This window comes from Fistularia commersonii, chromosome 23, assembly GCF_037954325.1.
Source record: "Fistularia commersonii isolate RoL2024-O1a breed Wild chromosome 23, RoL_Fcom_v1.0, whole genome shotgun sequence".
NCBI classification, from domain to species: domain Eukaryota; kingdom Metazoa; phylum Chordata; class Actinopteri; order Syngnathiformes; family Fistulariidae; genus Fistularia; species Fistularia commersonii.
The window spans coordinates 3,153,286-3,175,971 of NC_141306.1; the positions used below are offsets into that span (position 1 = coordinate 3,153,286).

Genomic DNA, 22,686 nt, shown 5'->3' on the forward strand with positions numbered 1-22,686 from the left:
TTCCACGTAGCTTGACTCGACTTTTCTTGTCGCTTTTTTCCGCGTCCCCCGCCACTTAACTTTGAAGGTTTTTGCCAAGACAAGACGGACTGAAGAAAAACACCCGGCCCACATGAGAATCCACCGCGTTGAGGTTTAAGTTATGTATTTGTGCACCAGCGCCGCCTCTGTCAGTCACCGTCCATTTAAGGTGCGACGCGTCTGTTGAAACTCCCATCGGCTACAGATGGGATTAGCGTAAATGCTCCGTTAGCATCAGTTGAAACCCAGTAGATGTATCAAAACAGCCAGAAACAGGAAGACTGCCGGGCCTTGATGCAATAATGTTTTCTGTGACCAAAGAATTGCAGGTTTGAGCCACAAAAAGACACAATTTGATTGGTTCGACCTTTGGAAATCTTGAAGAACGGCAGGCACAGAAGGAGATTTGCCATCATAGAGAATACAAACAGGAGTTTCCACAAACCCCTCAAGGGAGCCCTGATAAAATAGGGACCTACATGTGTAAATGTGGTGCTGTCTTGCAGAGGTTGTGTACTGTGGACCAAGAACTCAGTGCAAAGCTTTGGACTTTTTCTTGCTGTTCATGCTAAATATCCGAAACCTGGAAGACACTTTGCAAGTGATGCACACCAATTCTGTGAACAATATTAAATGAACTGAAATTTTATCTGGAAATACCCTATTATGAAGAGAGAATTGAGATTTAAGAAACAAAAAGGTGGGACTTTGTAAAGTTTGGGAATGACCTTTAAATCTGCAATAAAGGGAGGATTTGCCATTATGGGTTTGATTTTTTTCTAATTTGCTAGCAAATTGTCAACCAACTTCCAGAATGTTTGGCATGTTTGTTTTTTTTTTCAAAGTGAAAAGTTAAGCAAATCAGAAAAAAGGGTGATTTTTATGGAAAAAAGCCGCAGGAATACAAAATCAAGATAGTAGGTTTGGGACAGAGGAAGACCAAAGAGAAGATTTATGGATGGAGTGAGAGAGGACATGAAGAGGATGCAGAGGATAAGGTTATTTGAAGGACTTTGATTCTCCATGGTGACCCCTGAAGGGAAAAGCTTAAAGGAAAAAGAAGAATAATAATGTATTATTAATAATATATTTTCAGGTCACATACCTGATGCTGTGTGATATCGCCTGGGGTTAGACACTTGTGGGGGCTTCTTAGATATTTCTTAATAAAACGTATCTCGGCATGACATTAAACGGGAGACTTTTAAGAGGCTTTATCTAAAAACAAAATTAATGATCTGTAAAAAAAAATCTGAATTAATATCAAGAGGAAATGACAGTTCTGTGCAAGTTTTCTTGTGTAGTTTTGTTAATTCTCCATAATGATATTTTGAAAATGAGTGTTTGAGAACTTACAAGATTTTATTTAAAAGATATGAAACATACGCACAACATACATTACACAAATATCGAGGATTTGGGGTCTGTATGTGTGTGTGTGTTTCTCATTTGCTCAATTAGAATTCAAATTTAAAAACCGGAGAACTGTCTGTTAGCTATTCTGGAATTTTTGTAGATTATTCTCAACTCATTGTTTTTCATGAATATATCGGGGACATTACTATGTAGTTTCACTAAATTTCAATTTAACTTTTCATTTATTTATTTCCAACAAACAAATATTTTAATTTTTGTTTTTTTGCATTTCATTTTACATTCAAAGTGAGTAAAATAAGAATGTATATTTTTGAATAAAATTAATATGTACTTTTGCATTATTGTGATGCATTTCATCCACTATTCTCTATCCTAAAGTGTCCTTCAGTTTTAAAAAGGCGGTCATAAATAAAAATGAATTACAATATTCAGAGGAGTGGTGACTTCCGAATAACGACTACTGGTACTTTGGATCGTCGGTTATTGAATTGCACTTTTTGTAAGTCGCTTTGGATAAAAGCGTAATTTAATGTAATGTACAACTACAACGACTACATTTCCTATGTGAACTACATTTCCCATCAGCCCCGACGCCGCGGTTCCGCACTTGCGCACTTGCGCGGCTCGTCGTGACTAGCGCACAGCGTTTAACAGCGGAGCTCCGAGCTTATGAAGCGGATTAGCGTCCCCGCCTGCGGCTCCATCCTCTCAGCTGACCCGGAGGATCCCCCGCGGCAGGGAAGCGACCGAGGAGTCCCGTCCGTGTGCTCATTCCGGTGCGGCGTCATGGATTTCAACGTGAAAAAGCTGGCGTCCGACGCGGGGGTCTTCTTCACCCGGGCGGTACAGGTAAAAAAAAAAAAAATAAGGTGGACGGGCGGGGATGGGTTGGCGAAGGTCTTCTAGGAATTCGACCGATTTTAGAAGGCGTTCCACCGGGGTTTCCACGACGTTCGTCGCGGTGTTTGCGCCTGTCCCTCCCCCGCCGATGTCTTTTCGAGAACCGAAGCTCCGCGGGGCCTCATAAGCCGATAAACTGTCCTGCTTCGATCCATAATTGATGGCAGTGACGGGTGCATCAACCGTGTGACCGACCCGCTTCACGACAACGCCTTCCTGGTTATGTTCCTCATTCGGCTACATGCTAGCCGTGCTCGGCCGGATATATCACCAAACTCGCTTAGGAAAACCAGTAACTTGATGCAACCCATTAAAAACACAGTTCCATCCTGTATTTATAAGAAGCCGACTCCACCCACCAACCTGATGGATGAATTCTGAATCATTCGGCTTAAATGTTATTGCTCATTTCTCCCTTATTTCTCATGTCAGGACCAGCATTTGAGCATTAACATCTGGCAAAAATCATGTTTTTCTCGGACATATCCTTGTCTGTGTTTATCTTTTAATACAAGATAAATATGAATGTTCAGAAAAATGTTGTATGTGATAACTATGGAGGATATATTGAAATTATGGGAGTCAAAATAGGGACATTTAACTGTAATTGCTGTCAATCATTCACACTGTTTGGCAGCAGGGAAGGCCATGTTCAGACCGTATGTCAAAAACAACCCCTCAATGACATGATCACTAATGGATGCACCAAACAATCACAACGTGCATTAAGATCAATATCGTGGGATTTAAAAAAAGGATATTGTAATTGTGGGAGGTGTCGGTCATCCACACCGTATGCCAGCAGGGTGGGTTCTGACCGTGTAGGGATCCGGTGCTGGTCCTGCTGGGGGGCCCTGTTCACACCGCCTGTCAAAAACAACCCCTCAATGACCCGATCACAAGTGGATGCAATGTAATATTGTGGGATTTAAAAAAAAAGGATATCTTAACTGGGGGCAGCACAACAATAACTATAACAATAACAATATGTTATCATGATTTACAGAAAGCAGTCAAAGAAACAGACATGAATGAAAAGAGTTGGTCTGGATTGTTTCACCAGATCTTTTACATATCATAGTAGGAAAAACTTGCTTGGCGACATTCTTGTGTGTGTTTATCTCGCTAACCAACAAATGTATGGTAGTCTACCTTACGCCAATAGTTATTGTAGCTCGTCCGGCGATTCGCTCTTTGCCTTCACTGTTGCAAAGTCACTGTTGCATTATTTCGGTCTCGTCTCTGAATCACTTGATACAGCGATCATGAACCCAATGAGACCTCATTACTTTTTGGATGTCGACCAGGGGAAATGTGGCCTGCAGAACAATGAGGCCGGGCACAAGGCAGGAGTGTAAAATGGAAAATAAATAAAATGGACTGGAAGTACATTAGCAAGAAATGAATTTAGAAACAGCAAAATGGCACATAAACTGATCAAGACAGAGAATTAAAAAAAAAAAACGTTGGAATGAAAGCCTTGAAATTGACCCGAGGTGAAATATTACTGGGCGCTATGACTCCGAGCCTGACTCTGCTTCTTAGTTCACCGAGGAGAAGTTGGGCCAGGCTGAGAAGACCGAGCTGGATCCTCACCTGGAGAACCTGCTGGCTCGGGCCGACAGCACCAAGAACTGGACCGAGAAGATCCTGAGACAAACAGAGGTGCTCCTGCAGCCCAACCCAAGTGAGTTCCCTCGCAGATAAGTCTTAGCTGACATTTTCAAAACTCTTTATTTTTACTGGATAATGGGGCTGCCTACACAAGTTGTTGTGGGGTCAATAAGTAACCTTCCCTTCTTCCAATGAAATTGTCAGCTTGTTAATTGATGCAGAGCAAACCCTTCAATGGCGATGGCAAAAAGAAAAAAATGGACAGAGGAATTCGTCTTTTTAGAGAGAGCAGGTTCTGTGGTGTGTCTAATACATGCTGTCAAAATGTCAAATATAAAGCGACGCTTAAAGACACGCCATGCCACATTTGCTTCAAAATATCCGGTGCGTGTAACAACGTAATTAATAAATCAAGAGACTTATTGTACTTAAATATCGTTGGTCTCACTTGAAAATTCACACATGTAGTTTTATTCAGTTTTAAAAAATATGATATGGCTCTCACAGAAATATACACTGCTCAAAAAAAGAAAGGAGACAGAAAAATAACACATCCTAGATCTGAATGAATACTATATACTTAATGCTTTGTTTTTTACATAGTTGAAATGTGCTGAAAACAAAATCACACAAAAATGATCAATGGAAATCACATTTATTAACCCATGGAGGTCTGGATTTTGAGTCACACTCAAAATGAAAGTGGAAAAACACACTACAGGCTGATATAATGTCCTTAAAACAGGTCAAAATGAACCCGTGTTGCTTCCGAAGTGAACACTTTGTGTTATTGACTCAGAGTTACATTGTGTTGTTTAAGAGTTCCCTTTATTTTTCTGACCAGTGTATTTTAAAATATGTGGCTTTCATGGTTCTCAGCCAAAAAAGTTCCCGACCCCCGCTTTAGAATATACAATGACAGAATAAATGTTCTCTCATTGTTTATAAGAAAGTTTTTCTACACCCTAGAAAGAGTTCAAATACGTTTGTTTACCTTGTTTGTTGTATTATTGCCTTTCTCCGAACTATTTTATGTATTTAAAGAGGGATAGCTTGGGTTCTGGTCAGTGTCCCAGATAGGGCCGGGGTCTTTTGGAAGCCAGATTTGGTTTTGAATGGCTTTTAATGAGACCCTTCCTCACACTCCAACCTTCTTGTCTAGCTCTTAAAAAAAAAACGTCTAACTCTCTGTATTTTTTTAACCCCTTCATGCTCCAGTTGATCACACCGGTAAGTCACGACCACGTCTCTCGGGAGTTTGCGACATTTATTAGCGTCATTTTATTTTTTTTTTGTGTGTTTGTTTCTTATCAGCTTTGTTTTATTTCCTGACTGCCATTGGTCAAAATCATACATTTTTCTGAAATTTGCTAATTTAGTACACCGAAATATAACAATAATTTAGCAAAATTAAATCGGCAAAAAGGTGAATGAATCTGTATTAAAAGGTAATTGGTTTCCCAATGCTACGTGCACAAAAAGCAAAAGCTCATGATTTGTTTAGATGAGATGAGATGAGAACTACTTTATTAATCCCGAAGGAAATTGTTGTGCCAGAGTTTCAAGTAAAAACATAACAGTAATAGATAATAGTGGAAAGGAGGAAGAATAAGAAATATAATGAAATATAGATTGTCTTAGCTGTTAGCAGTAACTACTGCTACTACTGTAACTAAAAAAGCAGTAACTACTGCTTTTTTTAATTTATTTATCTATTTTTTTTTATTCCTACCTGAGGCTATCAGACTTTTTAATTCCTCTTCCCTCAGCCGCAGGGAATCTTCAATCTTTGTAGTTACTGCTAACAGCGAAGACAATTTATATTTCATTATATTTCTTATTCTTCCTCCTTTTCACTATTGTCTATTACTGTTATGTTTTTACTTGAAACTCCGGCACAACAATTTCCTTCGGGATTAATAAAGTTGTTCTCATCATCTCAAAGATTGAAGATCTCCCTGCGGCTGAGGGAAGAGGAATTAAAAAGATACACACCTCCTCCAAAAAGCAAAAGCTCATGATTTGTTTATATCCTTATTATTCTTGTATTTTCAATTTGTTTGCACAACAGTAATTTGTCTCCTTATTCCCAGTAACAATACTGAATGAATGTAAATATATGAGTCCTACTTGGTCTAATTATTAGTAACACTTTCAAAGTTTAGTAATCTATGTGCAGCGTCACATCGACCCGTCTGTCGCCTGTGTCCAGGTGCTCGGATAGAGGAGTTCATCTATGACAAGCTGGAGAAGAAGCTTCCGTCCAGGACGACCAACGCCGAGCTGCTGGGCCAGTACATGCTGGAGGCCGCCGGCGAATTCGGCCCCGGCACGCCATACGGTCAGTGGGGGTGCGAGGCATCGTGTTGCAGCGAGTGAGATGAGCTGCACGTTATCAGTTGCAGGACGGCGCGCGCTCTTCGGGGAACTCGCCAGCAGATTATTTCCCGCGGCGTCGACTGTCGCCATGGCCACGGGAAAGGCCAGTCAGGCTTCAATATGAGGGCTGTTTGTAGCTCAGTGAGGGTAAAATAGCAAGAGATTGCTTTAAAATAGCTGAAAAAGTTGAAATCTATTTTTTTAATGAAAAAATAGAATAACTGTTAATCGTGTTTTAGGGTGTTGTCAGAGCACAGAGATGCATGCAGGGCATAATTACCATCATTTTTTTGGGTCATGAATGCATCAACTAAAGGAAATTAAAAAAAAAAAAAAAAACACGAGACTTTTAAAAAGAACGTTAAACCCGGTTTATCTCGTAGCCTCGTCGCTCATCTCGGATCCGAGGTGTGCGTCTGAAATGAAATCTAACAGCGAGGAACATTTTATATTTTGAAAAGTCAGTAGTTTCATCTTAATAACACGCTGGAAGTGATTCGCGTCCGCAAGCAAACTCATCTTGTGTCAGATTACCTGGTATCCAAACAGAAAAAAAAAAAACCTGGCCACTCATCTTCAGGTTACCTTTGATTTTAATGTCAACTGTGAGCAATGTACCACTTCCCTTTTTTTACTATAAGTCCCAGGTTCCAGGCCTCCCTTTACTGCCTGAAGGGACGCGAACATTCTGTCTGAAGCTGAGGGGGGTTCTGATGTGAGGAGAGAAGCTGGAATGGTGCAGGGGAAGGAGACGGCCTCTCTCTGCCACCGCCGTCTTCGGATACCAGGCGGGAGCGTCGGGATTCAGCTCCTCCAAATGGAAAAACGAAAAGAACGCGTATATAAAGTGGCAACCGGATTGCAAGGGGGTGTTGATTTTGCTACTGTTAAAAACAAACAAAAACCCCGCTGCATCGCTCTGAGGTTTTCCAGACACTTGCCGCGCTTTTTCATAAAAAAAAAAAATTAAAAACCAGAACGGTTATATCACGAATATAACCAATTAAATCACAAGGTTTGCATCGTTTTTCAGTGAATCTAAAGAGGCCAGGATGTGGTTCGTGTTCAGTGTGACCTTTTTATGGTATTTGGTGAGAATTTGAGGGAAACAAGCAAGGTTCAGTAGAAGGTGGAGTTGTATGTCTGCAGTGGTAGCTGACGCTAGGCTAAATCGGTGTTTGTGACAACAACAACTGGCTGTAGGAGCGACATAAGTCGTTCTTTTTTTCTCTCAAAAATCAATAAACAGATCCAGTGTATCGGAGGCAGCGAGAGCTATGGGTTGTACCGTGTGATACCTGGTAAGCGCAGTGTGCGAAAGTGCGCACGCCATCCTCATCGGAGGAGGAACCCGAGTGGTAGTCAGACATCACCCTCTCCACGGTGCTGGTCACCATCCTGGCCACGTCTCTGTCGTCGTTATCGTGGCAAGAGTACGTGGCCACCGAGAAGCAGGGATTGTCCTCGCCGTACCTGTATTGAAAAAAAACAAAACAAAACAAACAAAAAAAAAAAGTTCTTCTAGCCGTCAGCGACCGTGCCTCTGACGAAGCCCCCAAAAATGGCATCGGTTTCCGTGATCCCCAGGGCCGCCCCTCACCTGCAGCAGACCTCCCCGGGGTCCACCCACAGAGTGAGCTCCAGGGGGAGTCCAAGGTCACCGTACTTCAGCCCGCTTTCCCTGCAGGCCCGGAGCAGCTCCGGGTCCTCTCTCTGGACCAGGTTCACTCGAATGCACCTGCAAAGCGTTCACGCGGTGAACCCTTCTTTTCAAAAAATCAAGACCCCCTCGTGAATCCTCGGGGTATCAGTGACAGGAGGGGCGGGTACCTGTAGGCCTGTCCTCTGCTGGGGTTGTCGGGGTACCAGTGGCCCCTGAACTTCTCCTGCAGGGCCACAGCCAGCCTCTCTGCAAAAAGCTCAATCTTGCGCGCCTCCGTCCTGTTTTTCTTCGCCGCCAGCCGTGTCAGGAAATATACCGCAGCCGCTATTTCACTCCTCATATTTCACCAGGTGATTAATCGCATTTGCCGCTGCAAGTCGTATGAGATTTCAATCAGGCGGGCGTCAATAATGAGTATTACTAAGCAAGGTGTTTTCTAAAATACTGTCATTCACTACTTGAAGACGAGTGTGTAAGATGGGCTAGGAATATGAATAAGCCATAAACAGATGCAGATTTCCCAGGATTATAAACAATTGGGAGCTTAAAACTCACTATTTTTTTTCCTTCTGACCACTTAGAGGTAGATTGGGATGGAACTGTGATCAAATTATTGTCAATATTGCCCAATTATTCCTCTTTACCTGTTAGGTTTGCCAATACTTTTCCATCCACGGAGTAGCGTTGCTGCGATTTTACTGGTCCTATTTTACACACCTTGTTTAAAACCAGGGATTATTAGGTGCAGTATGCAGTGTGTGTATTGTGTTTACACAACTCTTTCAGCGGGCATTCGGGCTAAAAGTGTGGCGTGAATTTTAAAATGCGGGATTATTGTATGCCTGCAAAGATGATGATGCAGTTGTGCAGAGTAGGGTGTTTGTGTGTGTGTGTGTGTGTGTGTGCTGTGTTTGGGCTATGAAGTGCAAACAGGCCTTTTTAATCAGGGTTTATGTCAGAGGGTGCAGCCAGAAGCCACGGGGCCATCCCTCTGGTTGCCAACTGCTGAGGAAATCTCAATAAAGAAGCAGTAGCAATGGTTTACAGTGCAAGTTTTGCATTTTTATTTTAATTTGTAATTGGTTTCCAACTCCGTTTTAACTATCACTCCGCTGCGATCGACAGCTGCGTTTGCAAAATACATTTTTTTATTTTCCTCTTTTGCGTTCAAGACTTCCGCTTACTTAAAGCCGTCATTCAGAATCATATTTATGATTTTTGGTTTATTTCTATTCTAACGTGTGCCTTTACCTGAGGGATGTGAAGATCTGTCCTCATTCGATATGCAAATTATTTCTTCTCGAAAATGTTCATCTCCGTTAGTCTGCACATTCGCTTTGCCCGCTCTTCTCGCCGACGGAAAATCCACGTGTCCGAGCCCGGGCCCGCCGGAGTTTGATGCGATGTACATACAACGGCGATCCTATCATCACCATGACAACCAACCGCTCATTCATAGCAACATGACTGAGCATAACCTTGTGACATCACAGCTGCATCCCAGCCTGTTTTACCGCACAATTATCACAGTGTGACTTGACAGCTGCTTATTTCACAGTACGGCAGCCTTTACGGGATTTTCAGTCCTTGCGTCGCTCCCTCCCGTTTCCCCGGCGGCGACCTCACACGCTTCTTCTCTTTGTTCCATCACGGCTTCCCCTTGAAGAAGAGCGAGAGAGTCTGCTGATTCTACCCATGTTGTATAACCAGGACTTGAGATGACCGTGACAATGCATGAGAGAGATGCTTTTCGATTTGTTTTTTTTTCGGGGTGGCGCGGTTGAGAATCGATCGAATGGCCCGGAACGACGAAGAAAAACACTTGAAAAATTAGCAAACACTTCATAATGATTTTCCATTGATTGCAAGATATTCTGTCTTGCTGTGACTAAAAAAAAAAAAACAAAAGTAACCTAAAACAGCATCGCTGATCCTTAAATGTACAGGACTGTCTCAGAAAATTAGAATATTGTGATAAAGTACTTTATCTTCTGTAATGCAATTACAAAAACAAAAATGTCATACATTCTGGATTCATTACAAATCAACTGAAATATTGCAAGCCTTTTATTATTTTAATATTGCTTATTATTACTTACATCTTAAGAAAATTCAAAATATGAGAATATCATGAAAAAATTTTTTTTTTTTTTTTTAATTGCATTACAGAAGATAAAGAACTTTTATCACAATATTTTAATATTCTGAGACAGTCCTGTATTTCTTGGATTTTTTTCTTTAATTTTTTACCACCGCAGTTTTTCATGTGTACATTAGGATACTTATTGTGTAACATTTCACATATTTACATTTTTGTCTAAACATCTTTCTAAAAAGTAAAGGTGATAGCAAACTTTCTGAAAAGCAACTTTCTACCTTCTTACCGTGAAAAATTTCACCAGAAAAATATTTTTAACAGAAAGTGGTTTTGTGCTCATATCAACACACATATATGTGTGTGTGTGTGTGTGTGTGTCCTGACACAGGGAGCACCTTGATCACAGTTGGCGAGTACCAGAAAAGACTGGGAGGAGCGGAGCGGGAGTTCCTCCAGACCTCAGCCACCTCCTTCCTCGGTCCTCTGCGCAACTTCCTGGAAGGAGACTGGAGGACCATCTCAGTAAGTCCCACGCTCGCCATGAAGAAGTGCTCAGCTACATATATGCATATCCTGTGTGTGTGTGTGTGTTGTGAACATCTGCTTAAAGCATCACTTGATGGGATCTTGTGATCATTTTTCAATGTACAGTTTCACGTCCGCCTTAAACTAATTTAATTTACCCGTGCAAAAAATGATATTGTTATTATTTGTACCCCCATGTGACACGCCGCTTCGAGGCCGTCGCGTCGGCTCGTTCGCGTGGACGATTATTTCCTGTCGTCCACAGAAAGAGCGGCGGCTTCTGGAGAACCGGCGGCTGGACCTGGACGTCTGCAAAGCCCGTCTGAAGAAAGCCAAGCAGGCCGAGGCCAAAGCAGCGGTGAGTTTCACCGTCGCCTCTCCGCCGCCGCTTTCCCCTGACAGGCGGAGGATACCGACGCCTATTTTTCACAGCGATTACAAGTATCAGCCAGACGGCGGCGCTGTTTGACTCCTGTGCGTCAGCGGGACGGTTTGCGAACGTTTGTGAGATGGAATTCACAAGGCGACGGTGTTAAATATGCATCGACACGCTTCGTTTCTCTTCTTTTATGACAGTTTTTTTTTTTGCAGTTTCCTGTTTTGTTGCTCCACCATTTGAACCTCTTGGTGGTTCACACACACACACACACAGACACAGACACACACACACAGACACTTATCTCTAACTAGGACAGGGGTCGGCAACCCTTAACACCCAAAGAAAAAAAGAAAACACTGGGAGCCGCAAGTACTTTTTGACGTCTAAAATAAAGGTCCCGCTGTTTATATTGCTTTTTATTACCTTTACACTTTGTATAAACAAGTGTGTCGCTTCTGAAATTCATCAAGTATTACAGGGAAAATTAAATTTTATTTGTGTAATGAACTCATTTTGGGCTTTCAGAGTGTGTAGCGGAGCCTTGACCTGAATTTTAAAAATAAATCGGGAAAAAATCACTGTGTCAGTAAACAATAAAAAATAAATATTTGCAAAATATCTTCATAATTTTTTTATTTTTCCTGGTTTCTGGGACTTCTGCTCCTGAACTTCTGCGCACGCCATCTGCAAATCGGGACTTTATTTCGGGTATACCGGCTTCCGCGAGCGTGACGTTTATTTTGAGTGGCGAAAAATAATAAATATTGTTTAATTTAATATTTCAAGATCACAATAATCTTCCAACTTAGAACTAAAAGTATAAAAAAAAAGGAATTAACACAAATGAAATACACTTCAGTTAAATATTTAGAATTTATTTTCCCAAGCCACTCGGAGCCGCAGTGTAAAGATGAAACCACTACCGTAATTTCTGGACTATTGAACACACCTGAATAGAAGCCGCAGCGGCTAAAAATGAATTACTAGATAAATATGTGTCCATATATCGGTCTGTAAATCCATGCTGTTCTGTTTACACAGAAAGATGTCACAAAGAAACACTTTTTCAACTAAAATTAATACATACCAGTAACATCCAGATGTTAGATGATTTGGAGAGACGGTCGGAGAAGCCAGACGGGGACGGTTGAGTCATGCACAGAGAGAAAAAAAAATTTTTGTAGACAGATTCTGGATTCTGAGTTGCAAGGCAGGAGGTCTGGAGGAAAACCAAAGAAAATGATTTATGGACGTCGTGAGAAAGGAGGATACAGAGAATAAGGTTAGATGGAAAATAAGATAATACACAAACTGAAAATGCTTCTTTCTGACCAGCAACACGGATGATGAAAAAGATTCATAATAAATAACACAAGGAAAAGCCCATCCATCCATTTTCTATCCCAGCTTTGTCCTACTTTGCACCATTAAAGTTGTCTTTAATGCCTCAGAATTTCACGGTAATTTCATTGTTTCATTGCGTCGTCGTTTACGGCGCCGTGTTCAAAGCATGTGGAAAAATATATCGGTTTATAGTCCAGAAATTATAGTACTGCTATTTCCACACTTTACACATGAACACGTGTGAAAGTGTATGAGCGGTATAAATAATGAATGAGGGAATCTCAGTCACAATAATTTGCCGTTACGATTACTTGAAACTTGTATCTGCATGATTATTGTAATTCTTTTTTTTTTTTTTTTTCTTTAATTAAACCTTCAACGGTTGGTTGTTGTGATTGTAGTGACAGGACGTCTTTGTTAAATATGGAAAAAATTGCGAAATATGACTTCTGTGCTCTGCACAGGCTGGTCTCTATGTCTGTCACCGAGTTGTGAGTTTTTTTTTTTTTTTAATTAGGTCTCGACATTATGTTTTGTCTAACACTTTTTCCATCATGAGTCATATCGATTGATATGTCTGCCAGTCTGTCGGGTGTCCAAGGTTTATCATCAAGATTTGTTCAAGTAACCTCTCCGGGAATGTATATCTATTAACCGTTTGGATGAATCTAAGTTATCCTCTTTTTTTTTTTTCCTATTTACTGAAAGAAAAAGCCCGCAAAAGTTTACATTTTCCGCGTGGAAGGACAGACGGCAAAATAACACCGCCATGAATTCCTGACCAGATCAGGAATTCAATCTCACACCTCCACTCGTTTCAAATGAAATAGATTACTATTATTTGCAATTCATGGTGACCCTGCCTATTCTCATGCGGCGATAATGCAAAATCCGCCGTTCATTTAACGTTCCTGCCACCAGGGAGAGGGTTGCGCGTTAGCTAACCCTGCAAGCATCCCGACGCGCCCGTGTACGCCGGGATGCTTGCAGGCTTCGTGCTCGAGTTGTGCACGGCACGGCGAGGCTCGTCCGTCGGCCCGTGAATACTTTCCGCCGGTGCTCTTGCAACATTTTGCTCCAGCGCATGACTATACACTCGCAGCCTGTTTGCTCCTCCGTTCTGTGTAAATGCATGACTCTGCCCATGTCTGTTCCCTCCTTCCCCCCCTGCTTTTGTTTGCAGGCTGCACCTGATTTTCAGGAGACAAGGCCTCGAAATTATGTTCTGTCTGCCAGTGCGTCAGCGGTAAGAACTCCCCGACCAAACACAGGCGGCGCGCGTACGAACGCAGATGCTAGGCTAACACGCTAAGGCAGCGCAGTAGCAAACTTGATATCGAACCAAATTTCATTGATAAAAACGCCTCGCTGCTTTTTAGAACTCAAGAAAACCCAGGTCGCACTTTTCAGTTTTGAATTCATCTAATTGCTTCCAGACTAGCTGAATATCCTTTCATTAGTTTGTAGTTATAAACCGCCAGTATTTCAGAAAATGACTAATCCTTTAATATACCGTAATTTCCTGACTATTGAAGGTACCTGAATATAAGCCGTACCGATTAAAAAAAAGCTAAATAGATATGTGTACACATATAGGATGCACTTGACTGTAAGCCGCAGGTGTCCACGTTGTAATATGACATATTTACACAGATACATTTTATTTAACTTTTAATGAAAGACATACATAATAGCTGAGAATAGCTAAATAAATATGTGTACACATATAGGACACACTTGACTATAAGCCGCAGGTGTCCACGTTGTAATATGAGATATTTACACAGATACGTTTTATTTAACTTTTAATTAAAGACATAAAATTGGAAATGTTTTTTTCCGAACAGTGCCTGTCACACGGCTGATGAAAAAGATTAATGATAAATAACGCAAGGAAAAGTCCGTCCATCTATCCATTTTCTATCACCGCTTTGTCCTGCTTCAGCTGATCGCGATCTTCATTTTCCTCCTGCTCGCAAAAAGCGTTAAAATCATCTTTTTCGGTGTCATAATCGAACGGCCTCGGAATTTCACCGTCATTTCATCGGTCCGATGTGACGAGACTAAATGTTTTTAGTGGCGCGAAGTCCATTAATCAGCCGCAGTGTTGTTTTACCTGCAGTGTTCAAAGCGTGTGAAAAAAGTAGCAGCTTATAGGAAATTACGACTTATTAAAGCTCACGTTAAAATTTTTGTGACCCATTTGAGATGAAGGATGCAGCCGGACCTGGTTTGCATCAGACGGTCCCCAACACGTTGATCGGTTTTGTGGCCTTTTTTCAAATAGGGAATGAAAGTGCATGAAAATGACTTGCCGCTTTACCTGTGCTAATCCAGCGTTTTTAAGTGCAAAACAGCATGCAAATGTGCGTCCCCGGTGAGCTCCACGCCGGGACCCGCATTTAAACAACCCAGCTTCTTACTTTTGACTTTGCTCTGATTTAATTGCAAAAAAAAAAAAAAAAAAAAGCACATCCCACTCAAATGTGATGCTATTTTTAAAAAGGTAGGATCACATCTGCCTGCAAAAGGTAGAAATGTCTAATTTCCCACGGGTTTTTTTTTTTACACACTTTGGGTTTCCCGGAGCCCAAATTCATAACAATGACCCCCAAAAAAGCACATCCCACTCAAACGTGATGCTATTTTTAAAAAGGTAGGATCACATCTGCCTGCAAAAGGTAGAAATGTCTTAATTTCCCACGGGTTTTTTTTTTTACACACTTTGGGTTTCCCGGAGCCCAAATTCATAACAATGACGCGGGGAAGTGGCATCACGGGATGTAGAAAAACAAGTCAGAACTTCAGAGAGGAAGGGAAAGCCCAGCGGCGGAGAAGTCCCGACCTGTTTGCGTGCACGGACGTGGACGGGTTGTGGATGATTAGCATGTCTTGTTTACGTCGCCCGAGGCAGCTGCGTGACGACTGGGAGAACTGGGATGCGGAGGGCGATCCCGGTGTGCACCGACAGAGCAAGGTTGTAAAACTGTCAGTGTTGTTTTGTGACACTGTGGTAGACGTGCACGTAGAAATGTGGTAGGTTTTTTTTTTTCCCCAACCCCCCCATGATGATGAGACGGAGATCCCAAACGGGGAAAGAAAGGACCGCGTTGCTCCTTTTCGCCACAAGGGGGCGCTGTTGAGCGCGCAGACCCCAAGGCTCATGGCAAACCGCAAACCGCAAACCAAGTGTGTGCAGTAAATTCACTGTTGACATAAAACAGATTCACAAGGACTTATTTCGCACTTGTGAGGTACTTTCTCCCAAGTTTTTGCAGATGCTTTAGCTGAGTGACCGCGCCTGTTTACACAACTTTCGTCCAAAAAGGCTTATCGGAAAGCAGTCGTCCAGCTGACGCCATTTATCTGTTCTCCTTCGCCAAGCTTGGGGAAAGTGCGGTATAAATACATTCCCCGGCGCTGAATACTTTTCAAATGAATGCAGTATTCAGACATCGCTGATGTGATTTTTAATTTTTTTTTTTATTTATTTTTTTCTTCATAGCGTAATTTGAAAAGCATGCACCGTTACGTTCGCCTCATGTTTCCTCAAGGGACATTTAGTCGGTAATCGTTTGTTTTTTTCCTGCTCTCGCTCATCCTCTCTGTCCGTCTCTCAGCTGCTGAGTGAGGAAGTGGACAAAGTAAGTACCCTCCGAGACTTGTTTGCCCAAAATCCCCCCCGTTTTCTCACGGCGCCCCTGAGATACCCCGCCTCTCTGTCTCTTGTCGCCTCCATCTGCAGGCTGAGCACGAGCTCCGCGTCGCTCAGACGGAGTTCGACCGGCAGGCGGAGGTGACCAGACTGCTGCTGGAGGGGATCAGCAGCACGCAAGTGAGTCCAAACCTGACTTTGTGGCTGGTTCTTTCACCAAATGTCTTCTTCGCTTGTAATTTCTTGTCATTCTTGCTTATCAAAAAAAAAAAAAAAAAGGGATCATGAATGGAAAAGATTTATAAAACGACGAGACTTTTATTCGTGATTGAAGCTAAACGTTGACGGGAGGGATTACAGCTCACGGGCCACATTCGGCTCGTTTTCCTTCTTTATCCGACCCGTCAAACTATTGCTTTTAATATTTCAGTAAGCGTTTTCAATCCATATTGAATGTAGAAGCGACCTTATTTTTTCCTTTTGTTTAATTTTGTATAATTGAGTACATACAAAATAATGCATTTATACGATCATTAATCATTTTAAAGTTGAAATAAAAATGCCGAAAAAATATAAATATTGAAATTGTCATTTTTATTTTGTATAATTTACATGATACCGAGTTGGCCCGCGCTTAAAAAAAAAAAAAAAAAGAAATATAGCCCACCAGCCAAAATAATTTCCCTCCCCTGGATTAGGCTATCGGAGAAAAATAAGAGAAAAATAATTATTAATAAAAAATTGAAAAAATAATTAGAAATTAATTTTTTAAAAATGTTCAACGCCCTCCCCTCCCCCCCCCGCAGCTGAACCACCAGCGTTGTTTGCGCGATTTCGCCGAAGCTCAGGCCACCTACTACGCCCAGTGTCACCACTACATGCAGGAGCTGCAGAGGGAGCTCAGCAGGTGAGCGTCCTGGGAGGGGGGGGGAGAAAAAAAAAACAAAACATTGTTTCTACAGCGCTTTTTCGGTATTTCAGCACTCGCTTTTTTACTGAAGATGAAGACCATCACTCAGAGAGGGGGTGTTGGGAAGAGGCGTCCGCTTTATTTTTTAGAAAAGATGTCCGGACGTGGCAGCAGGGTTTGGAATGGCAGGCCGAACGATGAGGTCGGTCTTTCGCTTCCAGATGTGCAGTTCAAAGGACAGGTGGAGGAGATTTTGGATTAGTTCTGGGGTTGAGTGAGTCACGTCTCTTTTATGAATGAACGGAGTCCTTCTAGTCTTTGTAGATTAGTCACAGTCCCCTGCTGAAACAGGACGTGAGGCGAATTAAAGTTCATAAGTCCATAGCGGTAGCTGCAATTTTCTTTGAATCATTATGGAGCGCGGCGGATTTGCAGTCTCAGGGGAATCCCTTGCACGAAGCCGATCCCGCTGCTTTCGAGAGTCGCGTCGTCACGGCGGGTCCAAACGGATGGATCAGCAGCGGCCGGGGGATTCATCTTTTCCCCTCAGGGCTCGCTACAACTTTTTCTCTGTATCCTCTCCTCCCACACTAAAATAACTTCACGTCCGCTTTCACTCCATCCATAAATCTTCTCTTTGGTCTTCCAAAAACATTTAGCCTGGTCACAGCGGATAGATGAAATTACCGTGAAACTCTGAGGTTGTTCAGTTTCCACATCAAAGAAGACGACTTTAATGGTTTTAGAGCGTGGGACTAAAGACGAAAACCGCGATCAGCCGGATTAGGACAAAACCGGTGCGGCTTCTATTCAAGTACGCTCAATAGTCCGGAAATGACGGTATTCACCATCCCTCCTCTGGACACGAGCGAACCCTCTCAGCCCGGCCTCCCAAACATCCAACATGATGGACTCATTCCTGATCCGATCCATCCTGGTCACTCCCGAAGAGAACCTCAGCATCTGCATCTCTGTGACCTCCAGCTCTGCCTCAGTATTTGTCAGTATTTCCTCTCCTTTCTAGAGCATCAGATTAGATAAACTTTATGGATCCCCAAAGGTCAGGGGTCGGCAACCCGCGGCTCTGTCATCTTTACACTGGATTGGGAAAATAAATTATGAATATTTAATTGAAGAATATTTCATTTGTGTTAATTCCTTTTTTTAACTTTTAGTTCGAAGTTGGAAGATTATCGTGATCTTGAAATATTACATAAAATTACATTTATTATTTTTCGCCGCTCAAAATAACACACTCGCGGAAGCCGGTAAAGTCCCGATTTGCAGATGCCGTGCGCAGAAGTTCAAGAAAAGTCCCATAAACCAGGTGAAATAAATATTTATGAAGATATTTTGCAAATATTTATTTTTTATTGTTTACTGACACAGTGATTTTTTTTTTCCGATTTATTTTTAAAATTCGGGTCAAGGCTCCGCTGAACGCTCTGAAAGCTCAAAATGAGTTCATTACATAAATAAAACCTAATTTTCTCTGTAATACTTTGTGAATTTCAGAAGCGACACACGACACACTTGTTTATACAAAGTGTAAAGGTAGTAAAAAGCAATATATACAGCGATACCTTTATTTTAAGACGTCAAAAAGCGATCGCGGCTCCCGGTGTTTTCTTTTCCGAGGAAACCGGGTCCAAATGGGTGTTACGGGTTGCCGAGCCCTGATATGGGGGAAGTTCTTTTGTCACAGCATTGAACGGCTGTAGCGTCAAAAATAAATATGAATGTAAATATAAATAAAGAGACAGTTAGAGGACAGCAGGGAGAACAACAACGTCGGGGATAAGAGTGGATAACAATGGAACAGTAAGGGTGAAAAAATAGACAACCAAAACTTAACAACAGAATAAATAATGTATATAAGTAGACGAAAAGACAGGAGGCAGAACTAGAGGTTGCAGAGATGAAGATGTTGAGGTTCTCTTTGGGAGTGACCAGGATGGAGAGGATCAGGGATGAGTCTATCAGAGGAACAGTGCACGTTAGATGTTTTGCTCGTGCACAGAGGAGGGATCGTGAATATATTGGTAGACGGATGCTGGAATTGGAGGTCTAGAGGAAGACAAAAGAGAAGATTTATGGACGTAGCGAGAGAAGATATGAAGGTAGTTGGTGTGAGAGAGGAGGATATAGAGAATAGGGTTGGATGGAGAAGGTTGATTCGCTGTTTCCCTGAAGGGAAAAGCTGAAAGAAGAAGAAGAATGTATAAAGATAGACAGTATAAATAGCAACGACAAGGATAAAAAAAAAAAAAAAGACAGCAGAGTTTGGTCATGATCTCCGCACCTCCACCTGCTCACAATGTCATCTGCAAACCTCATGGAGATTCATGGTTTGAGTTGCCTGTCCTTCGCCCCTGAAAACCAGAGCTGAACCCCGACGTCGTCCCAAACTTCACCTTGAACCGATAAGTGGCAGGTAAAAGGAGAAATAAATGCAACATCCTTCAACTGCAGCGCGATATCGCCGAACTCCTTTCAGAAACCGTTTCGGCCCGTGAGAAGAATTACTGCTGAACGGACAAAACATTCCCAAAATGCGCTTGTGTTTGTTTACCAATTATGCCAGTTTTGTCGCGTCCTCGCGGTTTGGAACACAAGTAGAATACAAGTAGAAAACGAATCTGTTTCAGATATTCTTGACCTTCCTGCGTCTCCGCTGCAGATGTGCAAACACCGCCGGACCCGCCCAGCAATCCGCTTCCTGCCCCGACCCCGTCTCCTCTACTTTCCCGTCCGGCCAGTTATCTCCGGTCCACCCCTCCTCAAACCACAATCCCAGCACGCTGCCGGTGGAACAGATGCAGCTTCCCGTAACGGGAACCAGGAAGGCCAAGGTCTTGTACGACTACGACGCCCACGACGCGAGCGAGCTGTCGCTTCTGGCCGATGAGGTACGGATGTAGGATGATGTTATTTTACATTTCGCTTCATCCGAACCCAACCTGCTTTGTCATATCGGAAGACCGACCCTCAAACATTTGGGTCTGCGGACGCTTTTAAATAACAGGTGATTTTCTTGACCCCTGCTTTTCTCACAACGTCTTGATTTTTTTTGTCCATCTTCTCTCAGCTCATCACCGTTTACACCGTACCAGGGATGGACCCCGACTGGTTGGTAGGCGAGCGGGGCAACGAGAAGGGAAAAGTCCCCGTCACCTACCTGGAACTGCTGAGCTAATGGGATGCTCCGTCCTCATCCACGCGTCTCTCGTGCTTTTTTTTTTTTTTTTTTTTTTTTTTGAACTACGGTCTTCTGAAACCCTTTTCCTATCCACGAAAGACGCCGGAGGAAACCGCCGCGACAGCAGCTTAGGTCACGCCAGCATTTATTTTCCTCCCCCTTTTTTTTTTTTTTCTAACAGCGCAGTTTGAAGTATTGAACAACTACTAACAGAAAAGGCAGATACGGGGGGAAAACGGTTATCTGAATCACTGTGTAGGTTGGCAAAGTTAACCTGGATTTATCAGGTTCCGCTTTGTTCCTCTCGATCCGTTGCAGCGACGCCGCCCCGGGTTTTTGAAATACTCAAGGTGTGAGTCAGGGCTTGAAAAGTCAGTTCAGTTCAAAACAGAAGCAAGAAAAAAGGCGCTTAAAAAGATGACGACTACAGAGAAGCTGCGTGGGCAAACAAGTATCGAGTGATGACACAACAGGAATGATGGTGCCGAGGTTCCCACTTGGGGAATCAAACACAACTTGGAAGAAACAGGTTCCAAGTGGGGAGGAGACTTTGTAACACAGCAAACGTTGTTTTGTTCGACGGTTTCATTCTTTGTTTTAGATCAGGAGCAAATATCATTTTATGCTTGTTTTTTTTTTTTTTTTTTTTTTTCTGAGTTATTTTTCAGCTTCAACAGTTCTTCGCCCGACGCTTCATGTCGTGACCGCTTTCTCACCGTCACCGTGTGCAATAAGCTGCTGTCGGGCGCGCAACGCCTGCAAGAAGAAAAAAAGATGCTTAAAAAAAATCTTTAGCCGATGGCACAGGGATGAGAATAGGTTACCGCGAAACTGCGTTCCTTATCGTGCAGCGACGTTGCAAGGCTAAAATGAATCATGGATTCATTTTAGATTTGTGTAGCTTGATGTTAAATCATGTTTAACCTCATGTTAAATCTCTCCGCTACGTAGAGCATCTTATCATCTGCTGAGAAAGGATTCAGGGAAGGCCCTCAACTCTGAATAGAACTGAAATAATACATTTATGGTGTGCACTCTTGCTGTTGTACTATTAACCTTTTTTTTTTTTTTTTTTTTTTAATTTATTCTTTTTTTTTTCTTTTTTTTTTTTTTTTTTTGTGGATTTATCGTTAAAACGTGACCTGTTCGGACAGGCGGTGTTTTGTCACGCCGCCACAGATGAGCCTCGCCTTCCGTTAGAAGTGATCGGAATGATGTAATGATTCATGTTAAACTAACAAATAAATACAAAAGGAGAGTTTGAGTTGTGAAATGGTTTTTATGTGTTCCTCCCAGAGTGGGTGTTAAGAGATTCATTTTCATCGCAGTTTCAAATACGCGAGAATTTCTGAAACAAACGAACCGATTTAAAAAAGGAATGACGCTTGTTTGTTTTATAATAATTGATACCTGGCCTGAGGTGTGAGAGGTGTAGCCATATTATATTTTATTATTATATTTTTGGGGGGTTTCCTTCTATTTATAGTCCCTAGAACGTGGATTAAAAATTGAATCGTAAATCCTGATGAGGATGTAGTTTGTGATTAATCCTTATTACGCATTTTGGTATCGGCCCTTTTCTTCTGGGTCTTGCATCTCTTGCTGAACAATCACAAATTATTCTCGTGAAGGAAGTCCAAAAAAACACAATGACTTATTGAAAATAATTAATTTTCTTTGCGAATTTGAAATTCAGATTCGTCCTTTCCTCGCACTACCTGAAGAAGACGCGTTAAAATAATAAGCTAAAAAGTTTTATGCCTGTGTCAGTAAAGGGAGGTTCACCTTGGGACAGTTTTGGAATTAAATTCATAAAATTTAATTTTACCTTTAAATATGATTCCCAAGTTGATTAAAAAAAAAAAGGTGTTACTTGACATGTACCACATTCTGGCACGAATTGCAATTTTTGTCGCTATTTTGATAATTATCTTTTTCTAATCTCCTTTATGTAGTTTCCATCTGGCTTTCTGTGATGGGAGTCATTGACCTCACCACATTTCCGTAATAAATCATATCGTTTGTTTGTTTTTAACATTCTAATATAACCAGAGCTGTAATATTTATTTTTATTTTTCCCAAATTGTTTGAGACAGTGATCGCGTCAGCAGATACAAGGAAAGCAAATTTTTGCAGGACTCACATGACCCTCTGACCAAACCTCCCTCTGTAGCAAACTAAACATGACGTGAATGTAACCATGGCAACAGGAGTGGGCTTCCAAACAAAGTGCTGCCCCCCTCACATGTTGGATTGTGACCGTTTCTGAGTGTGTGTGTGTGTGTTTTCTGATAACCCTGATGTCAATTAGCAACACAGCTGTCTCTGTTCACAGTGCAATAAACGTGGATGTGTGTTAACGTCTGTTTTGTTTTTGTTTGCACTTGAATTTATCCGTATCAGTCAGCGAGGTCATACGCAGTTCTTGTCAAATTCTTCTTCTCGTCGCAACTGGAGCTGATTTTTCTTCCCTTGAAGACGTTTCCCCTCCTTTTTCGGCTCTTCAACTAGAGACTGCGGGTGCATTTTATCAGAAAAAAGCAGTTTTGTTCGAACAGAGAACCCACCTAATCATGTGTTTAAACATTTTTATTCATTTGGTTATAGTCTAGAGAAACTAAT

The 22,686-nt window shown here is 42.0% G+C and overlaps 2 protein-coding genes across 5 annotated transcripts; one reads left to right on the forward strand and one right to left on the reverse strand.

The window, feature by feature from the left end:
• The first annotated feature begins 2,095 nt into the window (after positions 1-2,095).
• sh3glb2b (SH3-domain GRB2-like endophilin B2b) lies at positions 2,096-22,428 on the forward strand. Of its 4 annotated transcripts, XM_086170947.1 has the most exons (12): positions 2,096-2,247; positions 3,844-3,985; positions 6,125-6,253; positions 10,441-10,574; positions 10,843-10,935; positions 13,484-13,546; positions 15,215-15,277; positions 15,921-15,944; positions 16,046-16,135; positions 16,762-16,862; positions 19,546-19,774; positions 19,954-22,422. In XM_086170947.1, the coding sequence occupies exons 1-12, from the start codon at positions 2,185-2,187 to the stop codon at positions 20,059-20,061; spliced, it is 1,239 nt and encodes a 412-aa protein (XP_086027073.1). In that variant the 5' UTR covers positions 2,096-2,184; the 3' UTR covers positions 20,062-22,422. The 4 variants fall into 4 exon arrangements, with proteins under 4 accessions (XP_086027073.1, XP_086027070.1, XP_086027071.1 ...); XM_086170944.1 differs by lacking the exon at positions 15,215-15,277 and having other exon boundaries at positions 19,954-22,428; XM_086170945.1 differs by lacking the exons at positions 15,215-15,277; positions 15,921-15,944 and having other exon boundaries at positions 19,954-22,428.
• Positions 7,530-8,294, reverse strand: LOC147220645 (protein BTG3-like). Its single transcript, XM_086170088.1, has 3 exons — positions 8,122-8,294; positions 7,892-8,029; positions 7,530-7,764 (listed from the first exon to the last, which is right to left on the reverse strand). Exons 1-3 carry the CDS (start codon positions 8,292-8,294, stop codon positions 7,530-7,532), a joined length of 546 nt encoding a protein of 181 aa, XP_086026214.1.
• Positions 22,429-22,686: the final 258 nt, after the last annotated feature.

Coding starts and splice junctions, on each gene's coding strand:
- LOC147220645 (XM_086170088.1), bottom strand. CDS start 8,294: ATGAGGAGTGAAATAGCGGCTGCGGTATATTTCCTGACACGGCTGGCG. Junction 8,030..8,121: donor AGCAGAGGACAGGCCTACAG/GTACCCGCCCCT, acceptor AACGCTTTGCAG/GTGCATTCGAGTGAACCTGG. Junction 7,765..7,891: donor CCCGGGGAGGTCTGCTGCAG/GTGAGGGGCGGC, acceptor TTTTCAATACAG/GTACGGCGAGGACAATCCCT.
- sh3glb2b (XM_086170947.1), top strand. CDS start 2,185: ATGGATTTCAACGTGAAAAAGCTGGCGTCCGACGCGGGGGTCTTCTTC. Junction 6,254..10,440: donor CGGCCCCGGCACGCCATACG/GTCAGTGGGGGT, acceptor GTCCTGACACAG/GGAGCACCTTGATCACAGTT. Junction 19,775..19,953: donor TGTCGCTTCTGGCCGATGAG/GTACGGATGTAG, acceptor ATCTTCTCTCAG/CTCATCACCGTTTACACCGT.